Source organism: Buteo buteo, chromosome 20 (genome assembly GCF_964188355.1).
Source record: "Buteo buteo chromosome 20, bButBut1.hap1.1, whole genome shotgun sequence".
Classification (NCBI taxonomy): Eukaryota; Metazoa; Chordata; class Aves; order Accipitriformes; family Accipitridae; genus Buteo; species Buteo buteo.
In genome coordinates this window covers 3,848,345-3,871,328 of record NC_134190.1, presented here as the reverse complement: position 1 = coordinate 3,871,328, position 22,984 = coordinate 3,848,345, and the positions used below count along the sequence as shown (strand labels likewise).

At 40.7% G+C, this 22,984-nt stretch overlaps 1 protein-coding gene across 2 annotated transcripts in view; it reads left to right on the top strand.

The window, feature by feature from the left end:
• Positions 1–3,109: 3,109 nt before the first annotated feature.
• Positions 3,110–22,984, top strand: part of ATP9B (ATPase phospholipid transporting 9B (putative)) — a 170,714-nt gene continuing 150,839 nt past the window's right edge. For both annotated transcript variants that reach the window (XM_075052402.1, XM_075052403.1), the window contains exons 1-2: positions 3,110–3,263; positions 19,534–19,707. In XM_075052402.1, coding sequence (XP_074908503.1) covers positions 3,169–3,263; positions 19,534–19,707 — 269 coding nt within the window. In that variant the 5' untranslated portion in view covers positions 3,110–3,168. The remainder of the gene's footprint in view (positions 3,264–19,533; positions 19,708–22,984) is intronic.

Below are 22,984 nucleotides of genomic sequence, written 5' to 3'. Positions count from 1 at the left end.
CGCAGCCCGCGGGGAGGCGGCAGGCTGTCCCCCCCAGCCCGTGGAGGGGAGCGGGGGAGCGGATGCCCACCTGCAGCCCGGGGAGAGAGGAGCCCACGCCGGAGCAGGGGGATGGATGCCCCTGAAGAGGGCTGTGACTCCATGGGAAAGCCTGCGCTGGAGCAGTCTGTGCCTGAAGGACTGCAGCCCGTGGAAAGGACCCACGCTGGAGAAGTTCGTGAAGAACTGCAGCCGGTGGGAAGGACTCACGTTGGAGAAGTTCATGAAGGGCTGTCTCCCGGGGGAGACATCCCACGGCGGAGCAGGGGCCGAGCGCGGAGTCCTCCTCCCCCTGAGGAGGAAGGAGCGGCAGAGACAAGGGGTGAGGAACCGACCCCAACTGCCATCCCCTGTTCCCCTGCGCCACTGGGGGGAGGAGGGAGAAAGAACCGGGAGTGGAGTGGAGTTGAGCTGGGAAGGAGGGAGGGCTGGGGGGAAGGTGCTCTAAGGTTTGGTTTTACTTCCTAATAACCTTGTTTTGATTTGATTGGTAGTAAATTAAATTGAGTTTGTTCCCCAAGTTGAGCCTGTCTTCTGTCCGTGACCATAAGTGGGGAGTGATCCCTCCCTGTCCTTGTCTCGACCCACGAGCCTGCCTTTATATTTTCTCCTCATCCCACCATGGCCGGGGGGTGGGGAGTGAGCAAGTGGCTGTGTGGTCCTTTGTTACCACCTGGGCTGAAACCACGACAGTGCACTGCCATAAACTTTATAATGATTATCACGGTTATGATGCTAAATAAATCTCTTCCCCCTTTTTGGTATTTCTGAGTGCAACCCTTCAAATACTGAGCAAAGTCTTGCCACATGCCCAGCAGAGGGATTTTTCCCTTTTATTCCCATATGAGCCTTGTGCCTCCTGCGTAACAGTTGTTCTCGCTCTCCTGGTTCAACTTCAAATGTTCTGTGTCTGTTGGCAAGTTCAATAACCAGATAATGTGCTTGAAGTCAAAATACTGCTTAGAAATTTACATTCGGCATGCTATCTTCACTCCAGCAGATAGGAGCATCCTTCAGCATACACTGTATATTGTGGTGCTTCAGTACTGACCATTCCCCCTTGTTCTAAGGTAGAAGATATATTCAAACGTATAGCAACATTTCAGTCTGAAATGTCTGGGTCATAAGTGCAACTTCATTTACCATTGGCGAGTAGACACAGTGCTCGAGGTGTGGCATCATCACTCGTCAGGCCGCACCTGGACTACTGTGTCCAGTCCTGGTCTCTACAATTCAAGAAAGACGCAGGCAGACTGGATAGGGTCCAAAGGACGGCCATGAAGATGATCAAAGGGCTGGAGAACCTGCCCTATGAGGAAAGACTGAAGAAGGTCTTTTCTCCCTAGAGAAGGCTCAAGGGGACCTCACCACAGTATTCCAGTACCTAAAAGGTGGCTACAGAGAAGATGGAGGCTCTGTTGTCATAAGGAGCCACGTGGAGAAGACATGGGGCAATGGGTACAAGTTGCACTGGGAGAGGTTTCATCTCTATACAAGAAAGGAATTTTTTATAGTGAGAACTATCAACCACTGGAACCCCAGGGACACGGTGGAGGCCCCATCATTGGAGGTTTTCAAGATGCAATAGGACAGGGTGCCAGATAATCTCATCTAGGCTCTGTTTCCTATGAAAGGTTGGACCAGATGATTTTTCAAGGTCCCCTCCAGAGTGGGCTGTTCTATGGTTCTACAATTCTGAGTGCAACTCTTGCACCCATTTGTTGTTCTTGGTTGCCAGCGCTGCCATTACCACACCGCACCACACACTTTAGGTCACAATCCAGCAGACCAAAGGTTCCGCCTGGACCATGAACATCTTTCTGCCATATGGTATCTTCAGAACAATAAAAGGAAAAAAGCCCACGTTCTAGAATACCGAAACTGGCATCCTACTGGCACCTTTGGCTTGAGTAACTTGCATAATCAGCAATTCATTGCCAAAGATCTCAGTCTCATTACCATCTTGTGTAAGCCCAGCCATTTGTGAAATCTTTTTTCATTCTACTGTATTTTGAAATTAGTAAGTTTAAGGCATTCTGCAAAATGACTGGTGTACAACTAGACAGTAAAGCCTGGCTTCCTACTGTACTATTGCTAAGAAATCTGACATGTTCTGTTGGAAAGGTGACCCCAGCAACTTACATTACTGAAGAGAAAAAAAAACTCTCAAGAAAAGCATTTTCCACGTATCTGTCATTTAATCTCATGTTCTGCATTTTGGACATACTTTGCTGTCTTTTTTTGGTGGAAATTTCTTTGAATGAAAACTTTTCCTGGTAGATCCTTTTTAATTTTTTACTGGATGTTTCTTCTACTTTGAACAGACATTGAGAAAGAAATTTTTTTTTTCTCCTTTTGTGGAAAGTCTTCCATATTTGTGATGGTGTTAGGCCTTTTGCTCCCCACAGCATCCGATTTCAGAGGAATACTGAGGGATAACACCCCACAGCAGGTCTCTGAACACATCTATCTTCCAAAACAGTTTTTGTTCCCGTGTATTGATCTTTTCCCCCGTGAGGTCCTATAGACCAGTTCGTTACCCCTGACTTACAGAACGTCCATTTCCACGTGGCAATAACTCTGGCTCACAAAAAAACCACCAGAATCCTTGTCAGTTCACCGCGCTTTTATTTGTTCTTGGCCATCACGCGAGCATTCGCCGACACCCAACACGGGTGACACCTACTCCTTGCCATCCGAGGGACGGAAGGGGACCCTACCGAGATCGGCTTAAAAACCAGCAGGCATCTCCAGGCTAACCGAGGACGACCGCCCTGGGGTTCGCCTCCTGCCGCTCCCGTTCAACCCCTGCCCTCCCGCCTTCCTCCCACAGGCCCCCGGACCCCACCCGGCTCTCCCTCTTCCCGCCTCACCCGCCCGCTCCCTCACGACCCGAACCACCAAACTCCCGCCCAACCGCCGCCGCCTCACGCCGCCCAACCCCCCGCCCCGCTCCCGTGTGGAACGCGAGGCCCCGCCCCGCCGGCGCTTCCTCCCTCTCTGGCGTCAGCTGGAGGGTGCCCGTGACGTCAGGGCGGCGAGGAAGGAGGAGGAAGAGGAGGGGAAGCGGACGGGCACGAAGCGGAGGGCGGGCTGGGCGGTGGGGCGGGGGGGGGGAGCGCCCCCAAGATGGCGGACCAGATCCCGCTGCACCCGGTGCCGCGCAGCACCCAGCGGAGAGCGGCCTATTACACCAGCGCCGCCACGGCGCAGAGGCACAACAGGTACCGGGCAGGGGCGGCGCGGCGCGGCGGTTCCCCCCCCTCAACCCCCCTCACCCGCCGCATCTCTAAGGGCGGGCGGGGCGGTGTGCGCCCCTCGCCCGGCCCCGTTACCCTTGCGGGGCTCCCGGACTCAGCCTGCCCGCTCCGCGGGGAGGGCGGGAAGGGGGGACGGCCCCCCTGGAGGCCGAGAAGCGGGGTTGTCGGCAGCCTCTGCCTCGGCCCAGGCCTCCGCCGGCCCGGCCTCCTACCCCGGACCCCCGTGAGGAGGGCGTCCCGCGCTTCCCTTCGCCCGGCCGGGCTGTGGTGGTGGTGGTGGCGGCGGTGCCGCAGGGCCCCGAGGCCCTGCCGCTGCCGGCCCCACGGGTGCGGCCTTGGCTCGGCTCCCCCCCCCACGCCGGGGGGGCCGCCTGCAACTCCTCGCCGCTCGGGTCCCTTGCCAGTAGTTTACTTACGAGGGGGTGCTCGCCTTGGGTGGGAAACGGGCTGTGGGGGAGTTGCTGCGTGTTGGCACAGGAAACGGTTCTTAAACGTAAGAATTAAAATAACTCCAAATTTCTTGCAAGGTGCTGTATTGGGGGCTAAGCAGTTTGAAGAAGCCGGTTTAAAGGTCTGCCATCAAATTAAGTTTCAGGCAAAGATTGAGTCGTTCTTTAATTCCCATTATTGTGAGTGATTTGTAGGTATACTACTGTTGCAAGCAAGGAAAAACTTTGCTCTGTAATTTTGGTGTGTCCATTGGACAGCGCTCTTACAGTGGAGGATCAGTTAGTTGTTTGAGGGTTTTCTCTCTTCTGTTGTTTTTTGTAGAACACTAATTGTGGATGCGAGGACTGGAGGGAGCAGTTGTAGGATCTGAAGTAAATGGACTTTCTAAAAACAGAATAGTTGGTGCTGTTGTTCTAATTCAAATACAGCGATAAATCCATTTCATCATGAATAACGTGTATTTTCTTCTCTGTCCCTCCCAATGAAATAACTGAAAAGGTAGTTTAGAACTGTGCCAAGTATGTTAGGCTTAAATTATGTTGTCTTGATTCTTAAACTAGATAAAAACATTTTTTTATGAGCGTTCATGAGCTTGTAGGACAGTCTGCCATAATAGTAGTTTTCCCCATCTCGGTAATACTTGGATGTCCAACAACTTGTAGTAGGTTTGTCCTGTCTTTTAAGGTAGGGCAGCATTATCATCATCATCCCTCTTCCTTGGAGAATTGAAGCAGAGGAAGCTCTTGCTGGAATCTGTAAGCTTCTCAGTAGGTGTTGTGCTTTGGAAGAAAAAGGGAAAGGGGAGGATTATGTAAGCAAAAACTTAGTCCAGAACATGAAAGGTATCAGGTAGTTCTCTTGTAGGTTACCCAGGAGTGTTTTGGTGATTTGAAAAACGCTATAGATATGATGGGCTGAGTTCATAAATCAGGTAGATACACACATTTATTGAAACTACGTTTGCAGGCAGTAATTACAGTTATTTATACAAACTGTTTAAACCTGGCTTTATAAGCAGATTTGGCAAACTGTAAGATCTAGCAAGGAACTACCAGTTCATTATGGATCTGCTTCTTCCCCTCTAACTTGTTTGATCAACATCACCCTCCAAAGACTGTGGATTAAATTCCTTCTAATTTAGATTACATTTTTCAGAGTTATGGTCTTTCATAATCTTTGTGTTTCTCAAGTGCGGGTGATACGTATTTAACTTACTGATACTCCACACAAATGATTATCTATGGTTTTCATTACTTTTGTTCAACTACTTGTAGGTTTATAAAACCTTTAAAAGTTGCAGACATGTTTATTGTGTTGCTTTATGTTGATCACTTGATTAAATAAATTGCTCTTTTGAGCTCTGAGAATTAGAATACATGCGCCAACCTCTTCACTCACTTTAATTCTTTCTATTTTTCCAAAGGTGAGTTGAGTAGGTTGGTCATTCTCCTTCAAGAATACCATGCCCTGGATTTGTGAGAGCACCTGTTGTATACTTTGAAAGGTGTCCTGTGAACCTGTAACAAGAGCATGGGAATGCTTGTGCAGATTCTACCACAGGTGTCTTGTGTAAAGTCAAAGAGGAAATATTACAGTACAGGTAGTTGAACTACAACTTGTAAATCTTATGACTCTAAGCTTGTAATTGAACTACAGCTCCTATGTCTTTATGAATGATTCATCCTGCTTTTCTAATCTTTATCTTCAGCACAGACTTTGAAGAAGCCTTGCATTCCTGTGGAAACTGCAGCAAAGGTCCTGATGTTGCAGATACTTATAAGAGTGTTGAAGTGAAGTCACTGAGGTCTCTGATATGCAGAAAGTTATCACATGCATATGTACATGCGGATTTTGCCTTAAAGGATATAATTCATACTTGCGAAGATGTCTAGAAACAAATGCCAATTAAAATGTAATAGAGTTGGTATCTCAGGTTTAATCCAGTACTGTGGTTTCAGGGTCTTCATGAGTCTTTTACTTGCTGTGATTTGTTTCTTCAGTTAAGAATTTGCAGTTTTTTGAAAGTCTTATACTTGGGTCCTTAACTTCAGCATGGTAGTGTTTTTAACTCGGATTGATTGATTGCCCTGCTACTGTGTGACATCAGTTAATACAAGTCGTCAGTTGCTAACCTTTAGTGGCCTCAAAGCTAATTTGTAGGATGACTTCTTTTGCTTGAGCTAAGCAGTCTATAGGAGTCTCTGCCAGTGTTGCTGTACTTTGCAGTGAGGACAAAGACTTTCTCATTCAGTGTTTGTCTGTAATGTGCTTTGTGCTTTTGAGATTATTTTGAGGGACTGATAACACGCATTTTAAAGCTGGAATATGTTTTTCCCACACACCTAAAGAAACTTTGATGATACACACCTGGGACTGTACACTTCTGTATAAAATTGTAGCTAGGTAAGATCCATGAAGTGTCCTGGGATGTACTTCGTGTACAAACATGACAAGATTAATTGATTTTATGTATTAACTTTGTATATGTTAAGGCCTGTTAAAAAAAAAATAATTAAAACCACATATTAAATGTTACTTGTGGTTCAATGAACACATGCATCCTGTTCTGCTTTTATTTCTGATTTTTAAGGGCAACTTACTACTTTTGCAGTAGAAATTCAGGTTTTGTATCTTCTGCCACCTTCCCCTACCTACAGAGAACTGTTTGTGTGCTACAGTTGGAAACTAGGGAGATCTATCTTTAAGTAAAAGGTTGTTCATCTTCAAATTATTAAAAAAGCCCTTGATATTGTTTTATATATTCAACTTGAATAGTTGTAGAAGGCTTGGGGACAAAGAGGTGATTGATTCAGCGGTTGTTTCAGCACTTTGTCCTTCAGCCCGAAGGATCTGTTATCTACAGGAAAAATAGCTACTGCTTTTTGTTTACATTGTGAAGGGAAGAGAAGACCAGAGAACATCCAGGATCACCTTAAATGTGCAGTGAGACTTAACACACTTGGTTTTGTATGTTAGACTTGTATTTGTCATCATCAGCCCTGGAGTAATCAACTGCTAAACACAGGAAGGAAGTTAACTGTGCTGTGCCTGTGTTGTCATGTGAGGTTGATGGAAGGAAAACAAGAAGCCTGGCAGAATTTTGAAGCTGATAAGGAATTAAACAGTAGTCAGCCCTAATTATCCATAAGCAAAATACCTGGTTTGCTCAGATGTCCCGCACTTGCTGCTGTCAGCGTATGCTTGTATTTGGTCTGTTAGGGCCAAGGTATGAGGTGTTGGGACTACTGAGCTGGTACTAAAAAATCAGGTCTTACTAGTTGTGTCCAGTGTTACATAAATTCAGTTGCACTCCAGGTATTCACAGAGGTGATGTCATGAAAAACATTCACTCACTGGAAGGAATCCTCTTGCACGATTATTCATAGTATAGGTCACAGCAGTGTGCTTACGAATGACCACACTAGATATATTAGGTGGTTACAGTAGGGCAAGTTGTGGAACAGATCGACTGCTGTTGCTTGTCTCTGTGGCTTGCTCACTGATTGAGCAACTCTGGTTTAAGGCAGCCGGCTATACTGTTATTTTTGAATTCTCATTCTTTTATGTCATTAGCAAAAAAGAAAATTACACAAGAAGGAAGAACAAAATAATAGGATAATCTGTCCATTGTCCAGGTAAATGCAAGATACTTGTTGCTTAACAACTAGTGGATTGTAGCTTATTTCATGTGAGGTACATATAATAGGAAAAAAATAATCTATTCCAGGCAAAATGGAATGGAAGTCTGCAGAACTCAGTTTGCTGAGAATTCACATGCTTCCCTGATATTTATAAATGTCAAACAAATTTTCTAATTACGTAGACAGTAAGATGATTTAATGTAGTATTACTGTTCTAATGCTTTTCATTTAAATGAAAGCTGTTCCCAGCAATCTTGCAGTCCTTCTGGTTATGATTTCTCAAGGTGTTTGGCTAGATTTCACCGTGAACCACCAAAAAGTAGAGATGTACAAATGTCAACAGATAACACTAGATGCATGTACAGTAATTCTGTTATTTTCTTTAATTTCTGACGTTGTTTGAAGTGAGCTTTGGTAAAATACTTTGATACCTGGTGCTTGCTCAGTTGTTTGTTAGAAGCACATGTTCTAGTTCTGAAGTACAGTGTGATTTTTGTAGTTCAGATGTTGTTCTTCATATTCCAGTGCTAGTTTTTTGATATTTTAAGTGTAATAAAATTAAGAATAAAAACTTCCCCAAATAACTCAAATTGTTATTTGTTGAGACCATGTAACAATCAGAGTTAATAGGACCTAACATCTCTTGTAGAAGGGTGTTTACAGAAAACTCATAACTTATTTTGCAATAACTGTGGGTCTGGAAAGCCTTGCAAAATGTCCGTAATTGTTCAAAACCCCAAACTTTGATATGTATCAGTAGTTTACATGTTGCATGGGTTGTATGCAGTGATACTTGGTTTTTCTTGCAGTTTTTCTAAAATGTTCCTAGTTCCTGTGATCTCTGTCCCTGGGTATGTCTGAATCTTTACAATCAAAAGTTCTTAACAAAGTTTGGGCACAGTTTTACAGGTTTCATTTTAACCTGTTCTTCTCCCCCCCCATACCTGTTAATTGAAGGGCTGTACATATCTCATCCTGAAAATGAGTTTGAAAATGACAGATGAATCTGAAGGATTGACAATATTGACATTAATTGTAATATAGCTTCTGTGATAAAGCATTCTGAAGATGGAACTGAATTTACTTTTGAACGTTTATGTTTTAAAACTGCTGTTGCAAAGTGACAGTAACTTCTTCAAACATCTGTTGTTTGACCAGAAGCAACAAATAGTTTCAGCATAAACTGTAAAAGTTTATGTTACTTTTTTTTGTAGAAATAGCATTGTTATTCATCCTACTACTCGGGATATGGTCACAGAAACTCCTGAAAGTTAAGCAACTGTTGGAGTGTGCGTGAGTGGATACTGCTTGTTAATTGTCTGCATGTGTACTGGCATGCTTCCACTTGCTCGTGAAGAAAGCTGGTAACATCATCCTAGTTTCTGTGATGCTTTGTTTAAATCAGAGCCCCTGTCTTGTGTTTTTTCTTTCCTCTGTGACATGCATACAGAACTGGCAACTAAGTGGACTAATTACATATTAGTCTAACCCTCCTCTCTCTAGGACAGAAGTTTTCTTTGCTGGAGGTAGCAACCCAAAGTGAGATGTACTGGTTGTTACTGTGATACCAAAAATTACAGATGTTACAGGTTCAGCTGATACTTGCTAGAAATGTCATGAACTCCGAACAACCAAAAGTGCTAATCCTGATAAGCCTTTTACGTTAGAGCTACTAATGTATGGATGTTAAAGTGTGTTGGAAATGAGAACGCATTAAAATACACAGCTGTATGTTATGCTGATATATTCAAATGTTCATTCAAATACACCTCTAGCTTTTGTTTTAGCATGAGGAGGAAAGGATGAAATGCAGTGCGAAGAAATCTCTGTAGAATTGTAGTTAGGAGAATTGTCTGTACTTCTTACAAAGTAGATCAATCGTATGTGTCCTTTTGCTCTTTTTACAGGAGAACTATTGCCCCTCTGTTTTTTTACTGACTTCACCTGAAATTCAAATTGTTTGTCTCTTTGCAAAGCAGAACTTCTTTTCATCAAAAAAAAATTTGATGTCACTGTCTTGCAGGACATACTGTCCTTTGTAATTAGCCTTTCCTGAATTGTGATTTTGGACAGATTAACTGTTCTTGTTTGGAATATGTCACTGAGTAATTTTTAGGCTAAATCTGAGATGCCATCTCTTAATTCCGATTCTTCCAACAGGGTTGTTTGCATGGGGTGTTGTACTTGGGATGTTCTATTTGTGTAACAGTGGTTCAGTCTATATTTTCAAGACTCCCAAGTTGTGAGTACCACTGTTTTTTAGAAAAAGAAGTTAGCAGCGAATTTTTTCTCAACTTTCTTCTCAATGTGTGTTCTATGCCCATTGTTCACATATTCACATTCCTGGATTGCGTGTTGCTTTGCTGAAGACTTTATTCATAGGTTAATACCGCTCATTGGGACTGGCACCTGATTTAGGATTGGTGTGGATTCTAAGGGTTTTTTTTGCTGGGACAAAGGTCAAAGTAGTTTGATACATAGCTTTTGAAAAATGGCCTTGACATATGTTAATGTTTTCAGAGCTTTTATGCAGTGTGTGTTGTGATTTCAGTTTCTGTGCCTTTTGCTTTTCAAAGCAATCTTTGATTTAATGATGCAGGTAACCATATTACTTGCATATAGAGCTGCTCACAATAGGAACTGTAAAATATTTTTGCGTACAATGGCACTTTCATTGGTGTCATACCTGAGAAGTAATACTTTGTCTGCAGACATAAATTTTGATGACAAAGGAACTTTTAAGTGTTTTTAGTAATTAATTGCAGTTCTTTGACTTGACATTACTTAGAACTGTGTATTTGGAAAAAGTTGTCCTTCTGTTTTTTTCTGCACTAGTAATACTCTTTCACACCAAGATAGGTTTATAGATAGTCATAATCTTTAGCACGATTATTCTTAGAGTAATTATCCTGATCTGAGGCATTTTAATCTTTAGGCAAAAAAGTGTTTGAGAACTTCAAATTGTCATTGCAGGTGATCCTATCTTTTGCAGTCAGCATGTGTGACTGCATGCGCAGTAGAATAAACTTTGTAAATGTGTTTCTAAGATTGTTCGTGTTTAAGCTATTATTTTTGCCCTATAGTTGCATGCCTTCCTGGTTAGTATCTGTAGTATCTAAATACAGTGATTTGTGTTGCTTGGGCAGGCATTTGGATTGCTAAGAACAGGGAGAGAAAACAATTGATTGGGCTACAATGTCAATAACAATACCCAGTGACAGTGATAAAATGGTCCCGTTGTTGTGATCAATGACGTACCCTACTAATTAAAAATAGGATTCTGGTGAATGTAGATGATGTTTCCTCAGGTCCTGCTGTGTATTTAGGTATTTCTGGTACCTATTTGTTAAATACAGAGACTCACTCATCTTGTCATGGGTTGAAAAAGATCTTGTATTAGGATATATATAATGCTTTGTAAGGTAAGCAAAGGGGAATAAGGAAGGGTGCCTTTTTTCATGAAGGCTTCATTATGCAGATCTCCTGAATTTGTTTCATCTGTATACAGCTCTGTTAAGAAAGTGAGAGCTAGGAGAGAGAGAAGGCAAATAGCATTCAGAATATTTGCTTTATGTAAGTGTCGAGTGGAACCTGTAATTTTAGTACCTGTGATTTAAGCAATTTTTGATAAGCTATTGATGAAAGGGAGCTGCCTTGGTATAACTATGTGATCTGCTTTCAGACCTTTATCTCAACCGATGTGAGGGTTTTTCCCTTAGTTCTCCATGGCAGAAGATGCCAGCCTTTTTTTTTTTTTTTCCCTTTTTTTTCTTATTGTAGTAGTTGATCAAAAATGCTGCCTTGTGTTTTTCCAGAATATCTCTCTGCATCATTTGTAAAAGGCTGGGGCAACTTGATTTATTTGGTCTTATTGCAGTAAATATTATTTGTCTTGGTGACATACTCAGTAATAAACTTGCCTGCATACAGTAGAAGTATTTTTTCCTTCTATTTTGTTGTCCGATGGATAAACATGTGCTATGATGGGAGTGTTGTAATAGGTTTTTATAGATCCTTTCATGCAAGGACACAAAAGCAAAGTTAACTATTGAAACTGGATATAAATGTTCAGCTCCACAAATCTTCAGCTTCCTTAAAAGCTGTCCTAGCTGTTTACTTGGGTTTTTTTTGTTTGGATTTTTTTGTTGTTATAACTGTTGGAGTGCTGTGGTTCGTGTCCTCTTCTGTGTAGATATCTGACACACCTGTCCCTGATAATGCATATAAATTTGTAATAGGATTATTTTGTGTGTGTGTGTATGTATTTTTTTTTTTTTTTTTTTTAGGCCAGGACTTGGATTCAGAGAATTCCCAAGTAATAATGGTTAGGGGTGCACTTGCATTAGAGACATAACTAAAGCTAAATAGAGACAAATAGTGGTAAGCTCTAATATTTCAGAAGTTTTTAGAAATTAGCTTTTCTGTGTTTTGCAGGAAGAGGTTAAAGGAAATTCTTTAAATTTCACGCACTCACCTGTAGAAGATTTTTCCATTTTCCACTTCCGTTGTAATCTAGGAACAACATGATTGCTCTGTAGTTAAACTGAATTTACTGCTGTGCAAAGCATAGAGGTGTTTGAAATTAGAGGGGAAAAAGTAACTTCCAATCTTTACAAATATTTTTTTTCAAATATTCTTCTGCATTTTTAATTTGATTTTTCTTGGGTAGCTTCTAGCAAAGCAATCTGTTTTATGGAGACATTGGATACTTGAGTAAGAGGAGCAGTTATACAACAATACATTGTATACTTATAAGCATGGTTATGGATGAACATGCGTTTCTTAATAAAATTTTTCCTGCTGCTCTACAGTTTCCTGGAATTTTTTTCTTTGTCACAGGACAGGATCTGAACAGTTACATCAGGTGGTTTGTCCTTTAAGAAACAATTCTTGCTCTTTCTATAAACATGCCTGTCCCTTTCTTCATTATTCCTCCTACTGCATCTCTACAATTTGGCAGTCTCCTTTATCCTCAGACTGGGAAGGTGTTCACCTAGGTTAACCCTTGGAGGAATTACTGGAGGTAGAGCAGGATATGGGTGAAGAAGGTTGTGCTGCTTACTCTGTCTTTCCTCTGCCCGTGACCAGAAGCAGGGGGAGTCCTGTAGCTGGCAGCAGCCATTGAGCCGAATTGCCAGTGCTTAGTGGGATGGGACATGGTCACAGTGGCAAGCATAGCTCAACTGCCAGTAACTGGTCTTTCTCAGCTTTTCTACTCAGATGCTCAGCTGGAACTTTTTCCACTGCTGCCTCTCTTCTATGCTATTCTGCATCCCACAGCCAGCTCATATATCCAGTTCCTGTGTAGGCTCATGGCCACGCATTCCTTTTCCCTCTCTCACTGGGTTTGAGAAATACTGCTTTAAGACATCAGCTTTGTTTTTCCTTCTTGTGAATTATGGTATATAGCACAAGTGATAGGTGACAAGGAAATGGTATTTATGCAGCATCTGACACAGTGCTTTTATCCTGCCTGGGTCTTTTAAGCAGACAGATAGAAAAATCCATCATAGATACTGCTTCTGCATTTGTCAAGCAAGTAAAACCAGAAGAACATGCGGTCCTGATTGCCCTGCCCCTTGCACCTTCCTGCAGCGCTCTTGAGCATTGCTCTTTCAGAACAATGGAAAGCTGACAAATAATTACGGATCTAAATAGGTAGCCAGATTAGATTTAAATGAATTAAAATGGTTACCATTACCAGTTATGGCACCCATGGAACTCTGCAGCTGTATCTACTCTGGCAAACAGCCATCAAAGTGGAATCATATAGGTACAGGTGACTTGAGGCATCATTTTCACAGCAGATGTTTATATCAAAATTTCATTTAAAAGTATTTCTTGTACATGGTTTCCTTTCACTTAAATCTGTTAAATGATATTTCTAATAGTAGTCAGATTTTGTTGAAAGTTGTTTAATGTTCCTTTTTCATTAGGAAACCGTATTTTTGTCAAGATGGTTGTCTTCCTACCTGATTTAGTAGCACTCATGCTGAGAGTTTTGATGTCTTCACTCTAGCTTCTTTATTCATGTTGCTTTCAGTGCTTCCCTATTTTAATAAAAGTTTCTGGGATTATACTTAATTGATTTGTCACTCAAGGAAAATCAGCACTTCAAGCAATTAAGTGCAGAAAAATACTAGGTAACAAAGACACAAAGATTTTTGTCCTCATCCTAGTTATGAAAAATCCATTATTCATTATCTTATTGTTTTTAAATACTGAAGTACAATTTTCCAACACAATAGCAAAATTGCTTTTGAAACAGAATAAATTGCTTGCCAGTTCAGAGGCTGTATTTTGAAGTCAGGATTATTAAGCGTGATGGTGCTTATGCTCATTATCTTCACAACTTGGTGAAGCTCCATATTTAAAAGTGCAAACCTAGATACTGATTGTGAAAAAAGTTGTTTATAATATAATGGCAAAAAAACTTTAATGAAATTATAATTAGGACATCAATGTACTCTGCAAATATTAACACATTTACAAGAGTAGATTTAAATATTATGCATGTCTGTGTGTGTGTTTCTCAGCCAAGTCTGCCTCCTATAATTCTCTTGCATTAGCATGTTCCTTCAAGAGAGACTTTAACCATATTTGCTGTGTTACTTTTGTATATAAAGGATATAATTTCCCGAATCAGACACCTGTTAACTTTGTACAGAAGTAAAAAGTATCTGTTACATTGCAATATCTTGCTGTGTGTTCCAGTACAGCTAGCAGATTGTGATTTCACTGGATGGTGTTACAAGTACCCTATTAATTGTTTGGATGTCTAAAAGCAAAACGTGATGCAATGGAAAGCTCTGTATTAAAACTGATAAAGTAATTTGCAAATTTAACCAGGAGAGATTATAAAAGCATTGAATGTGAATCTGTTTAAACATAGGCCTGCCTTACTAGAAGTCTTAGCATAAAGTAATGTCTTAGGTTTTTTTTAAGCAGTGGTTTTATTGTCTAGTGTTAAAATTAGTCTAGTCTGAGAGTAATCCATATAATTTAGTATAATATATGTGTTAATGTGTAATAACTGCTCTGTTTTGTGAAGACAATTTTTTGTATAGTGCTTTTTCTTAATGACTGTTGATAGTAATGGGAATGGAAAACATGTTGCCAGATTGCCATATTAAACTAAACATCAGATGCAGCTTTTTGCAGACAACATTGTTTGTGAAGATCAAGTTTTTCATGTTTGTTTTAAACTTTATTCCCCCCCCCCCCCCTTTTTTTTTAAGTGGGTACTGGTGGTGATAATTCTGAAAGCATTTTCCATGCCATATTTTCACATAGCTAACTTTCTGGGAACTTGTAACTTTTAACAAATTTACATGTTAGTTTGAAATTTTGTTGTTTTCTGCAGTGTAGTTGTGCTTTTGCATCATTTGAAATAGGTGAAGATTTTTCTTCACAAGGTCTGACATGCTTAAGATTCCAATACTCAGCTGACTTGCATCTGCGGGGAATGGGGGGGCGTGTGTTTATTATTATTCCTAGTTATGCATTATTTTCTAATCTGGTTTGAACACACTGTTAATACCCATTAATGATGTCCCATACTAAGTGATTCAAAGGAGTTATAGGAATCGGGGCATCACCTGCCAACCAAAAGAGGAAGTGTCTAGCTAATGACTGGTTAACCAATAGTGGGTTTGGTTTTTCTTTTTCTCTCCTTCCTTGTTAGATCTTCCCTCTTAACTGTGTTGATACCAATTTATTACGTAGCCAGTGTAAAATATGTAGTGTACCTTTTCAATACAAATCTAATACTACAATACAATCCCCCCTCCCCGCTCCTTTCCTGGCATCCAAAAATGGTTAATAATTGCTTTAATATATTCCTGCATACAACAGGGCACAACACAGAAAATCTAAGGGAAAAGGAAATGGTGTCAGAGTTTTGTATTAAATATACAGTAAGTTGAGAAAATGCAAATCCAGTGATGGTGCTTTTTTTTTATGCTTAGTCCTGGTGTTTGTAATGTTACTTTTTTTTTAAAATACTAAGTTTGTCTATCAAGATTTTGGACTGAATACCGCTCAGGGTGCTGTTCTGTGTCAGCAGAATTCCCGCCTGTTCAAGCAGGGCCACCTAGCGCTGGTTGCCCAGGATCATGTCCAGACAACTTTTAAACATCTCCAAGGATGGAGATGCTACAACCTCCCTGGACGACCCTTGTCAGTCCTCAGTCATCCTTGTGGTAAAAAAGTGTTTCCTGATGTTCAGACAGCACCTCCCGTGTTTCAGTTTGTGTCCATTGCCTCTAGTCCTGTGACTGGGCACCACTTAAGAAAGCCTGGCTCACTCTTCTCTCCAGCCTCCCTTCAGGTATTTACAGATGTTAATAAGAACCTGCCCAGGCCTTTTCTTCTCCAGGCTGAACAACTCTAGCTCTCTCAGGCTTTCCTCATATGTGAGATGCTCCAGTGCCTTAATCATCTTCATGGCCCTTCATTGGACTCTCTCCAGTGTGTCCACGTCTCTCTTGTACTGAGGAGCCCAGAACTGGACACAGGAGTCTAGTGTGTGGCTTCACCAGTGCTGAGCAGAGGGGCAGGATCACCTACCTTCACCTGCTGGCAATACTTTGTCTAACGCAGCCCAGGATACCAGTAGCTTGCTTTGCAGCAAGGGCACATCGCTGGCTCATGTTCAACCTAGTGTCCACCAGGATCCCCAAATTGTTTTCTGCCAAACTCCTTTCCAGCTGCGTGGCCCCCAGCATATACTGGTGTATGGGGTTGTTCCTCGCCAGGTGCAGGACTCCGCATTTCTCTTTGCCGAACTTCCTGAGGTTCCTGCCAGCCCATTTCTCTAGCCTGTTGAGGTTGTTTGTGATGGCAGCACAACTCTCTGGTCTGTCACTCGCTCATCTAAAGTTTGTGTCATTAGCAAACTTGCTGAGGGTGTGCTCTGCTCCATCCTCCGGATCACTAATGACGATGTTGAACAGGACTGGACCCAGTAGGGACCCCTGGGGTACACTGCTAGTTGCTGGCCTCCAACTAGACTTTGCGCCACTGATGACCACCCTCTGGGCCTGGCCATTCAGGCAGTTTTCAGTCCACCTCTGCTCATCTAGTCCCTGCATCAACAACTTGTCTATGAGGATTTTATGGGAGACAGTATCAAAGGCCTTACTGAAGTCTAAGTGGACACTATCCATTGCTCTCCCCTCATCTACCAGGCCAGTTATTTCATTGTAGAAGTTTATCAAATTGGTGAAGCATGACTTCCCCCTGGTGAAACCATGCTGACTACTCCATATGGTTTTCTTGTCCTTTGTGTGCCTGGAAATGGTTTCCAGGATTAGCTGGTCCATCACCTTCCCAGGGATCATGGTGAGGCTGACCAGCCTGTAGTTCCCTGGGTCCTCCTTCCAGCCCTTCTTGAAGATAGGAGTGGCATTTGCTTTCCTCCAGTTTTCAGTCACTTCTCCTAGTTGCCATGATTGATCAAAGGTTATCGAAGGTGGCCTTGCAATGACATCTGCCAGGTCCCTCAGCACTCATGGGTGCATCCCATCAGGGCCCATGGGCTTACGTATGTCCAGTTTGCTTAAGTGTTCCCTGACCTGATCCTCTTCCACCACGGGTACATCTTCCTTGTTCCAGCCTTTCCCTCTGCTCTCTGACACCTGGGACTCCTGAAAGCCGTTCTTGCTAGTAGAGACTGAGGCAAAGGCAGCATCCAGTACCTCAGCCTTTTCTACGTCCTATGTAACCAGGTCCCTCGTCTCATTCAGCTATGGACCCACGTTATCCCCAGTCTTCCTTTTGTCACCTGTGTACTTACAGACTTCTTGTCTTTGACGTCCCTGGCCGGATTCAATTCCGTTTGGGCTATAGCTTTTCTAGCTTTGTCCCTGGGTGCTTGGACAATGTTTCTGTATTCCTCCCAGGTTACCTGTCCTTGCTTCTACCCTCTGTGCGTTTCTCTTTTGCGTCTGAGCTTGGACAGGAGCTACTTGTTCATCCAGTCAGGCCTCCTGGCATTTTTGCCTGCCTTCCTGTTCATTGAGATGGAAACCTCTTGAGCTTGGAGGAGCTGATCCTTGAATGCTAACCAGCTGGGAGGGAAGAGGGCCCCAAAAAAGGCTTTATCCCATGGAACACTTCCGAGCAGTTCTTGAAAAGGCCAAACCTGTTCCCCTGAAGTCCAGGGTTGTAAGCTTGCTTTTTACTCTCCTCCCTGCCCTCAGGACATTGAACTCCACCATCTCATGGTCACTGCAGCCAAGGCTGTGTTTGACCTTCACATCCTCAGTGAGCCCCTCCCTGCTTGGTGACTAAGAGGTCCAGCAGAGCACTGTTGGCTCCTCTAATTGCTTGCAGGAGGACATTGTTGTCAAAGTACTGCAGGACCCTCCAGGATTGCTTATGTCCTTTTGTGTTGTCCTTCCAGCAGATACCCGGCTGGTGGAAGTCCCCCATGAAGAGCAGGGCCTGTGAACGTGAGGCTGCTTCTATCTGTCTATAAAGGGCCTTATCTGCTTGTTCTTCCTGTTCGGATGGTTGTAGGAGACACCCACTATAATGTCACCTTTACCTGTCTTCTCTTTAATACTAACCCAGAAGTTCTCAGCTGGCTCATCATCCATCCCCAGGCAGAGCGCCATGCATTCCAGCTGCTCTCTCACATAAAGGGAATGGATTTTTGGTTTTGTTAATTACTATTTTCATATAGATTGTTTTTAGGTTGCTGTGGGGAAAATGGGACAGTCCCAGGGCGCACATCATAAAAGATGACTATACAATACAGCTTCATAAAAATAAAATGTACTAATTCTGTGCCAAACACTTTTTTTTGTGTGTGTGACTCAATCCTTTTTCTTGTTTTCTTTTTTTTTTTCCTGAGCTCTATGAATTATTCTTCACTAATCCCAGTGCAAGAATAATTTCAAGGTAGATAAATTACACGTTATTCAAATAATGGATTGATGATGCTCTACTAGTCTTCTGAACTGTAAAGTATCTGAGAAATTTTAAAAATACATATGCAGAACATATTTTGATTTATTCTGGTCAGGTACTTTTTTCATCAGCTCTTCCTATTTAAAGACTGCTTAACTGCCATTACCAGTAGCGTCAAGTAATATTTTTATATATTTAAAAATTTTGCTTTTGTGTTCAGTTTGATATGTTTTTCATGTATTTTGTAAGCTTTTGTGCAGCCAGCTTTTCTGACCTTTTTGTTTATCTTCTGTATCATAAATTTTTATTGGTTAGGGTTATTGTATGTGTTATTGCATACATGTAGGTGATCTTTGCTTGACTATAATGTTTAATTCTTTTAAAAATTTTCTTCTAATTAACATTCTTAATAGTCCTCTTAATAATCTGTGAAAGGAAACCCGAGCAATAGTGCAGTTTTCAATCATCTTCCCAATGGTATAAAAATATGAACTGAACAAGTTACTCAATTTACATGCACTTAGGGGAATTTTCTTATGAAATATTCCAGTGTTTTGTCTTGGCATGAAAAGCATTCCAAAAATGTAAAATTGAAGTGGAGAATAGTTTCTGGAGAGGGAAAGGACCATTGTTAGCTTAATGTTGTTTCCATAGATCCCACAGGCAAATCTGTTTTGACTTGTTGAATGTTTTTGTGTAGAATTGTAAAAGTAACTTATGTTTTAGCAATCAAAACTAAGAAACTGATGAGTTGTGTAGAAAGTGTGACTCAAATAGAGGCCTGTGCACACAGGAATAGATGTCAGGAAAGCAAGTTGAAGAAGCTCAGTGGAAATCTGAAGTCTGTGCTTCCATGAAAACTCATTATTTGCATCTGCTATAAGCTTTGCCAAGTAAATTCTGTTTAACAAAATCTTATAAAGAATCCTTTGAAGAGTATGAAGTTGCGGCTCTGTATGTACAAATTATATAAGAAACAAGAATTGCCCTAGAATGAGTCATACTATGATTGACAATGATTGATTGCAGGCCTTTTTGCTGTATTACACATTTTTTAGCTCAAATCAGAATTTCTTGTTGATGTGTTAGCACAAATACATGAGATGTTTACATGAAAATATCTTATAGAATTCCATATGACAAAAATTAACTTGTTACTTTAGGAGATTCCTGGTAATAAAAAATGATGTATTGGCTATTTATTTAGTGTTTTTATTTCATTTTGCCAGGTACCAAGTGGAAGATGAGTCCTCTCACTTGGATGAAATGCCACTAATGATGTCAGAAGAAGGCTTTGAAAATGATGAGAGTGATTACCATACTCTACCAAGAGCCAGAATTTCTCAGAGAAGAAGAGGCTTAGAATGGTTTATCTGTGGTGGCTGGAAGTTCCTTTGCACTAGGTTTGTTGCATACCAGTACTTTTTATTAAACTATTAAATGAATTAAGTAAATAGTAACTGTGCATTGTGTGATATGTGCAGAGTACAGGAACACAATAATTTGCTTGTCATGCACCTTCTGCTTGCTTTGCCTGTATTTTCTCTACTAGGAAGTTACAAGCCATTAATAAATAAGTTCTGAAGAGCTGCTGCTGTCTACTTCTCCTGTCTGCTTTCCTGACTTGCAAGAAAAAGAGAGGCTTTTAAGAGAGATCTTGTACTAGTCTGAGGTCCATAATATGGCATATAAGCCTGGTCCTCAGTTCTACTCAAAACCATGTTGGTGTAGAGGGGTTAAAGCTTTCTTTTACTTCTGAGGGCATTAGTGTGTTAAGTTGACGATACACAAATTTTATTGATGTGACTGAAAAGAAAAAGCAAATTCATTAATTAATGATCAGTTAACACTTCAACTTTAAGGGTTAAAAAATACATGGAACCTGTGGCCTTGGTGTGAATTACAGCTGGAATTAGCTCCTGTGATTTGTTTCTTATTTAGAAACTTTCTGTGCTAAACTCTGCTGTATGCAGTTGCCTTGGAAGAGTGACTTTCTAATGAATTGCTAGCACATTTCTGCTAGCACAGAAATTAATATTAGGATGATTAAGAATCATGGGGTGTTTTTATCTTGAATGAAAAATCTGAGAATCAGTCAAGTGAAGTGAGTAGAGCATTTTCAGTGAACTTGAATGATGAATGCTTTTTTGGGCAGATGATTTTAGAATTTATTTGGATGGAAGTCTTCACAGGTGGTTTTCATGGCACTTAATAAATTCCAAGAGGCCTGATACTCTTGTTTTACCTAAGCAAAGCTGTATTTGTGCACCTTTAATAATTAATAATTTTGTTATACAGCTTTACTATTTGCAGAAAAAATATGATGTGTCTTTTTTTTTTTCTATAATGATACAACAAAACCTCATGGATTATTAATTTTATTATAGGGAATAAGTGTTTGGAAAGTAGCAGGAAGTAAGGTAGAAGTTACAGAAGCAGCATTTCTATATGTAAATGATTTTTGGAAGCAATGTTTCTGTTACAGAACTACTATTGTGGATTTTAAAAAACATTTTTAAGTATTTAAAGAGGCTGTTAATCTTTTGGACATATCTTAAAATTGAGATACCTTTCAAACAATATACTTCAGGTGAGTTCAGCTCTTTAAGTATTAGTGAGTATTAGTTACTGTGATTACATTCCTGTAAGTTTCATGAAAACAGGTAGACCAGTAAAGACTGTACCCTGCATTTGGATAGAAGCGGGCAATTGCAAGATGAGTTTATGTTGGAACTAATTAACACTCATAAGACAATGTCACAAGAAAGTTTCATTAATGCTGAAGATAGCAAAATTTCATGTTCTTGCTTGCTTTTTAAAATTGATAGGGACATCTTGGCTTTAAGTGGAGCTCAAGCCTAGAAACTTTCAAACTTATTAGAACTTATTAATGAAAATACTTGAGCCATATTTGTGATGGATTTTTGAGAATGAAAAGAGCAAGGAAATTGCATTATGGATTCGTTATTTTGCTATGTCTTATATGTATTTTACTGTTAATCTAGGTGTGTAAAAGAAAAGCGCCCACAAAGAAAGAGGCCTTAGAGGGGTATGACTTCTGCTTTGTTGATTTCCTCAACTGAATTTGGATACAATAAAGAGTCGATTCAGTCTTGTATTTATACCTAGAGGCATTTTAATCCCATTAGTGTTTTCTATAACAGAACATCATAGCAGATAACTTCCATTTTTCACAGAAGAAATAAAATCTCTATTTAAAAAAAAAAAGATAACCCCCAGATCCTAGCAGAAGCTTGAAATTTCAGTAGGATATTAGCAGGCAGAGGATACTCCCACAAGAAAGGTGCAGACATCTGTTTGGATGAGATGGGGAAAATCAGCTGGAAGGAAGGTGAATCCCATGGTATCTTATCTACTGGTCCAGTCAGGCTGGACAAAAACCTCAGCTTGGGTGAGCACTTCTGAGTGAGTACGTAAATACCCATTACAGTGATAGGGAGGTTTCGTCTGGGCTGAGAGCACCATTGAGGCTTTGTTATTGGTAAAAGTCAGGGATGTACAGTCAGTGTTAATTTACTTTTTTTGGTGGTTTCTCATAATAAAACTTCATGATTTTTTTGCTGGGGCCCACAGAATACTAGAGTTTTTGAAATGCCTATTTGCAGTTCATAAAGTTGCCTAGGATTGTGCAAAAGATCATACAGGAAACCTGGAGGCAACTGCATTGTCATACATGCAGTTATTGCTTACACTGTAGTAGAATGAGTTACACTGTTTATGTGGTGTAAAGTATCAGTTTAGGATACAATTGGGTGTTGGTGCCTTCACACTTGAAATGGAGAGGAACATGTGAGAAAACAATTTTCATGTGTGTTGATGGTGGATTATACACACTATACAAACAACTGAAACTTCTTTCCAGAAGGCAAACTGCATTCTTTTAAGTGTAGTGTGACATTAAATATAACATAGCAGTCTGAAACCTGTTCAGTTGAACAGAATTTAAAATTTCACCCCGTCTTATGGAAATTAATATCTCGTACCTGAGACTGGGTGAGGTTAAAATCTCAACTTCCACATCCAGAATTTCCTTTTGTGCTTTAAACTAAGTTGTAAATTTTTCAAAGCTGTGACAGAAAGATGAACACAATAAAAGACTAGGCATTTGTCTGGACCCAAGCTCAGGGGGCCCCAATTTCTTTTGGGTTCTCAGCGGAAGTCTTGTGTTTGTGTTCAAAATCATTTTACTTGTTGCAGACAAACAAACAAAACCCTCCATACCCACTAGGTTTTTCTTGTCTGTCTTGCATTGTTAGGATTAATCTCACTTTTGTGAGAGGAAGTTTTCCATCATTTACTTTGCAGCTCTAGAATTTTATATTCTATAGATTTTTGTTGCTACATCACAAACTGTTACTGTTTAGATGAAAAAGTTTCACCCTTTTGGCAGGAGTAAATATGGAAGGTTTGACAAAGTTCACTGTACATTAAAATTGATTTTGTAAAAATCCTTTATTCAGCTTTCAACTTCTGTTTAGACAATAGACTTGTTGATTGGAACTGAATGGCGTGTACTTTATTTGCAAATCTGCAGCTCTTTAAACAGTTTCTACATTTGCAAGAAAAAAATCATAATTAAATCAAATGTTGTCTTTGATTTTGAACAAACTGAAGACTTAATTCAATCAATGTAACTTTTAACTTCAGAAACTGCTTATT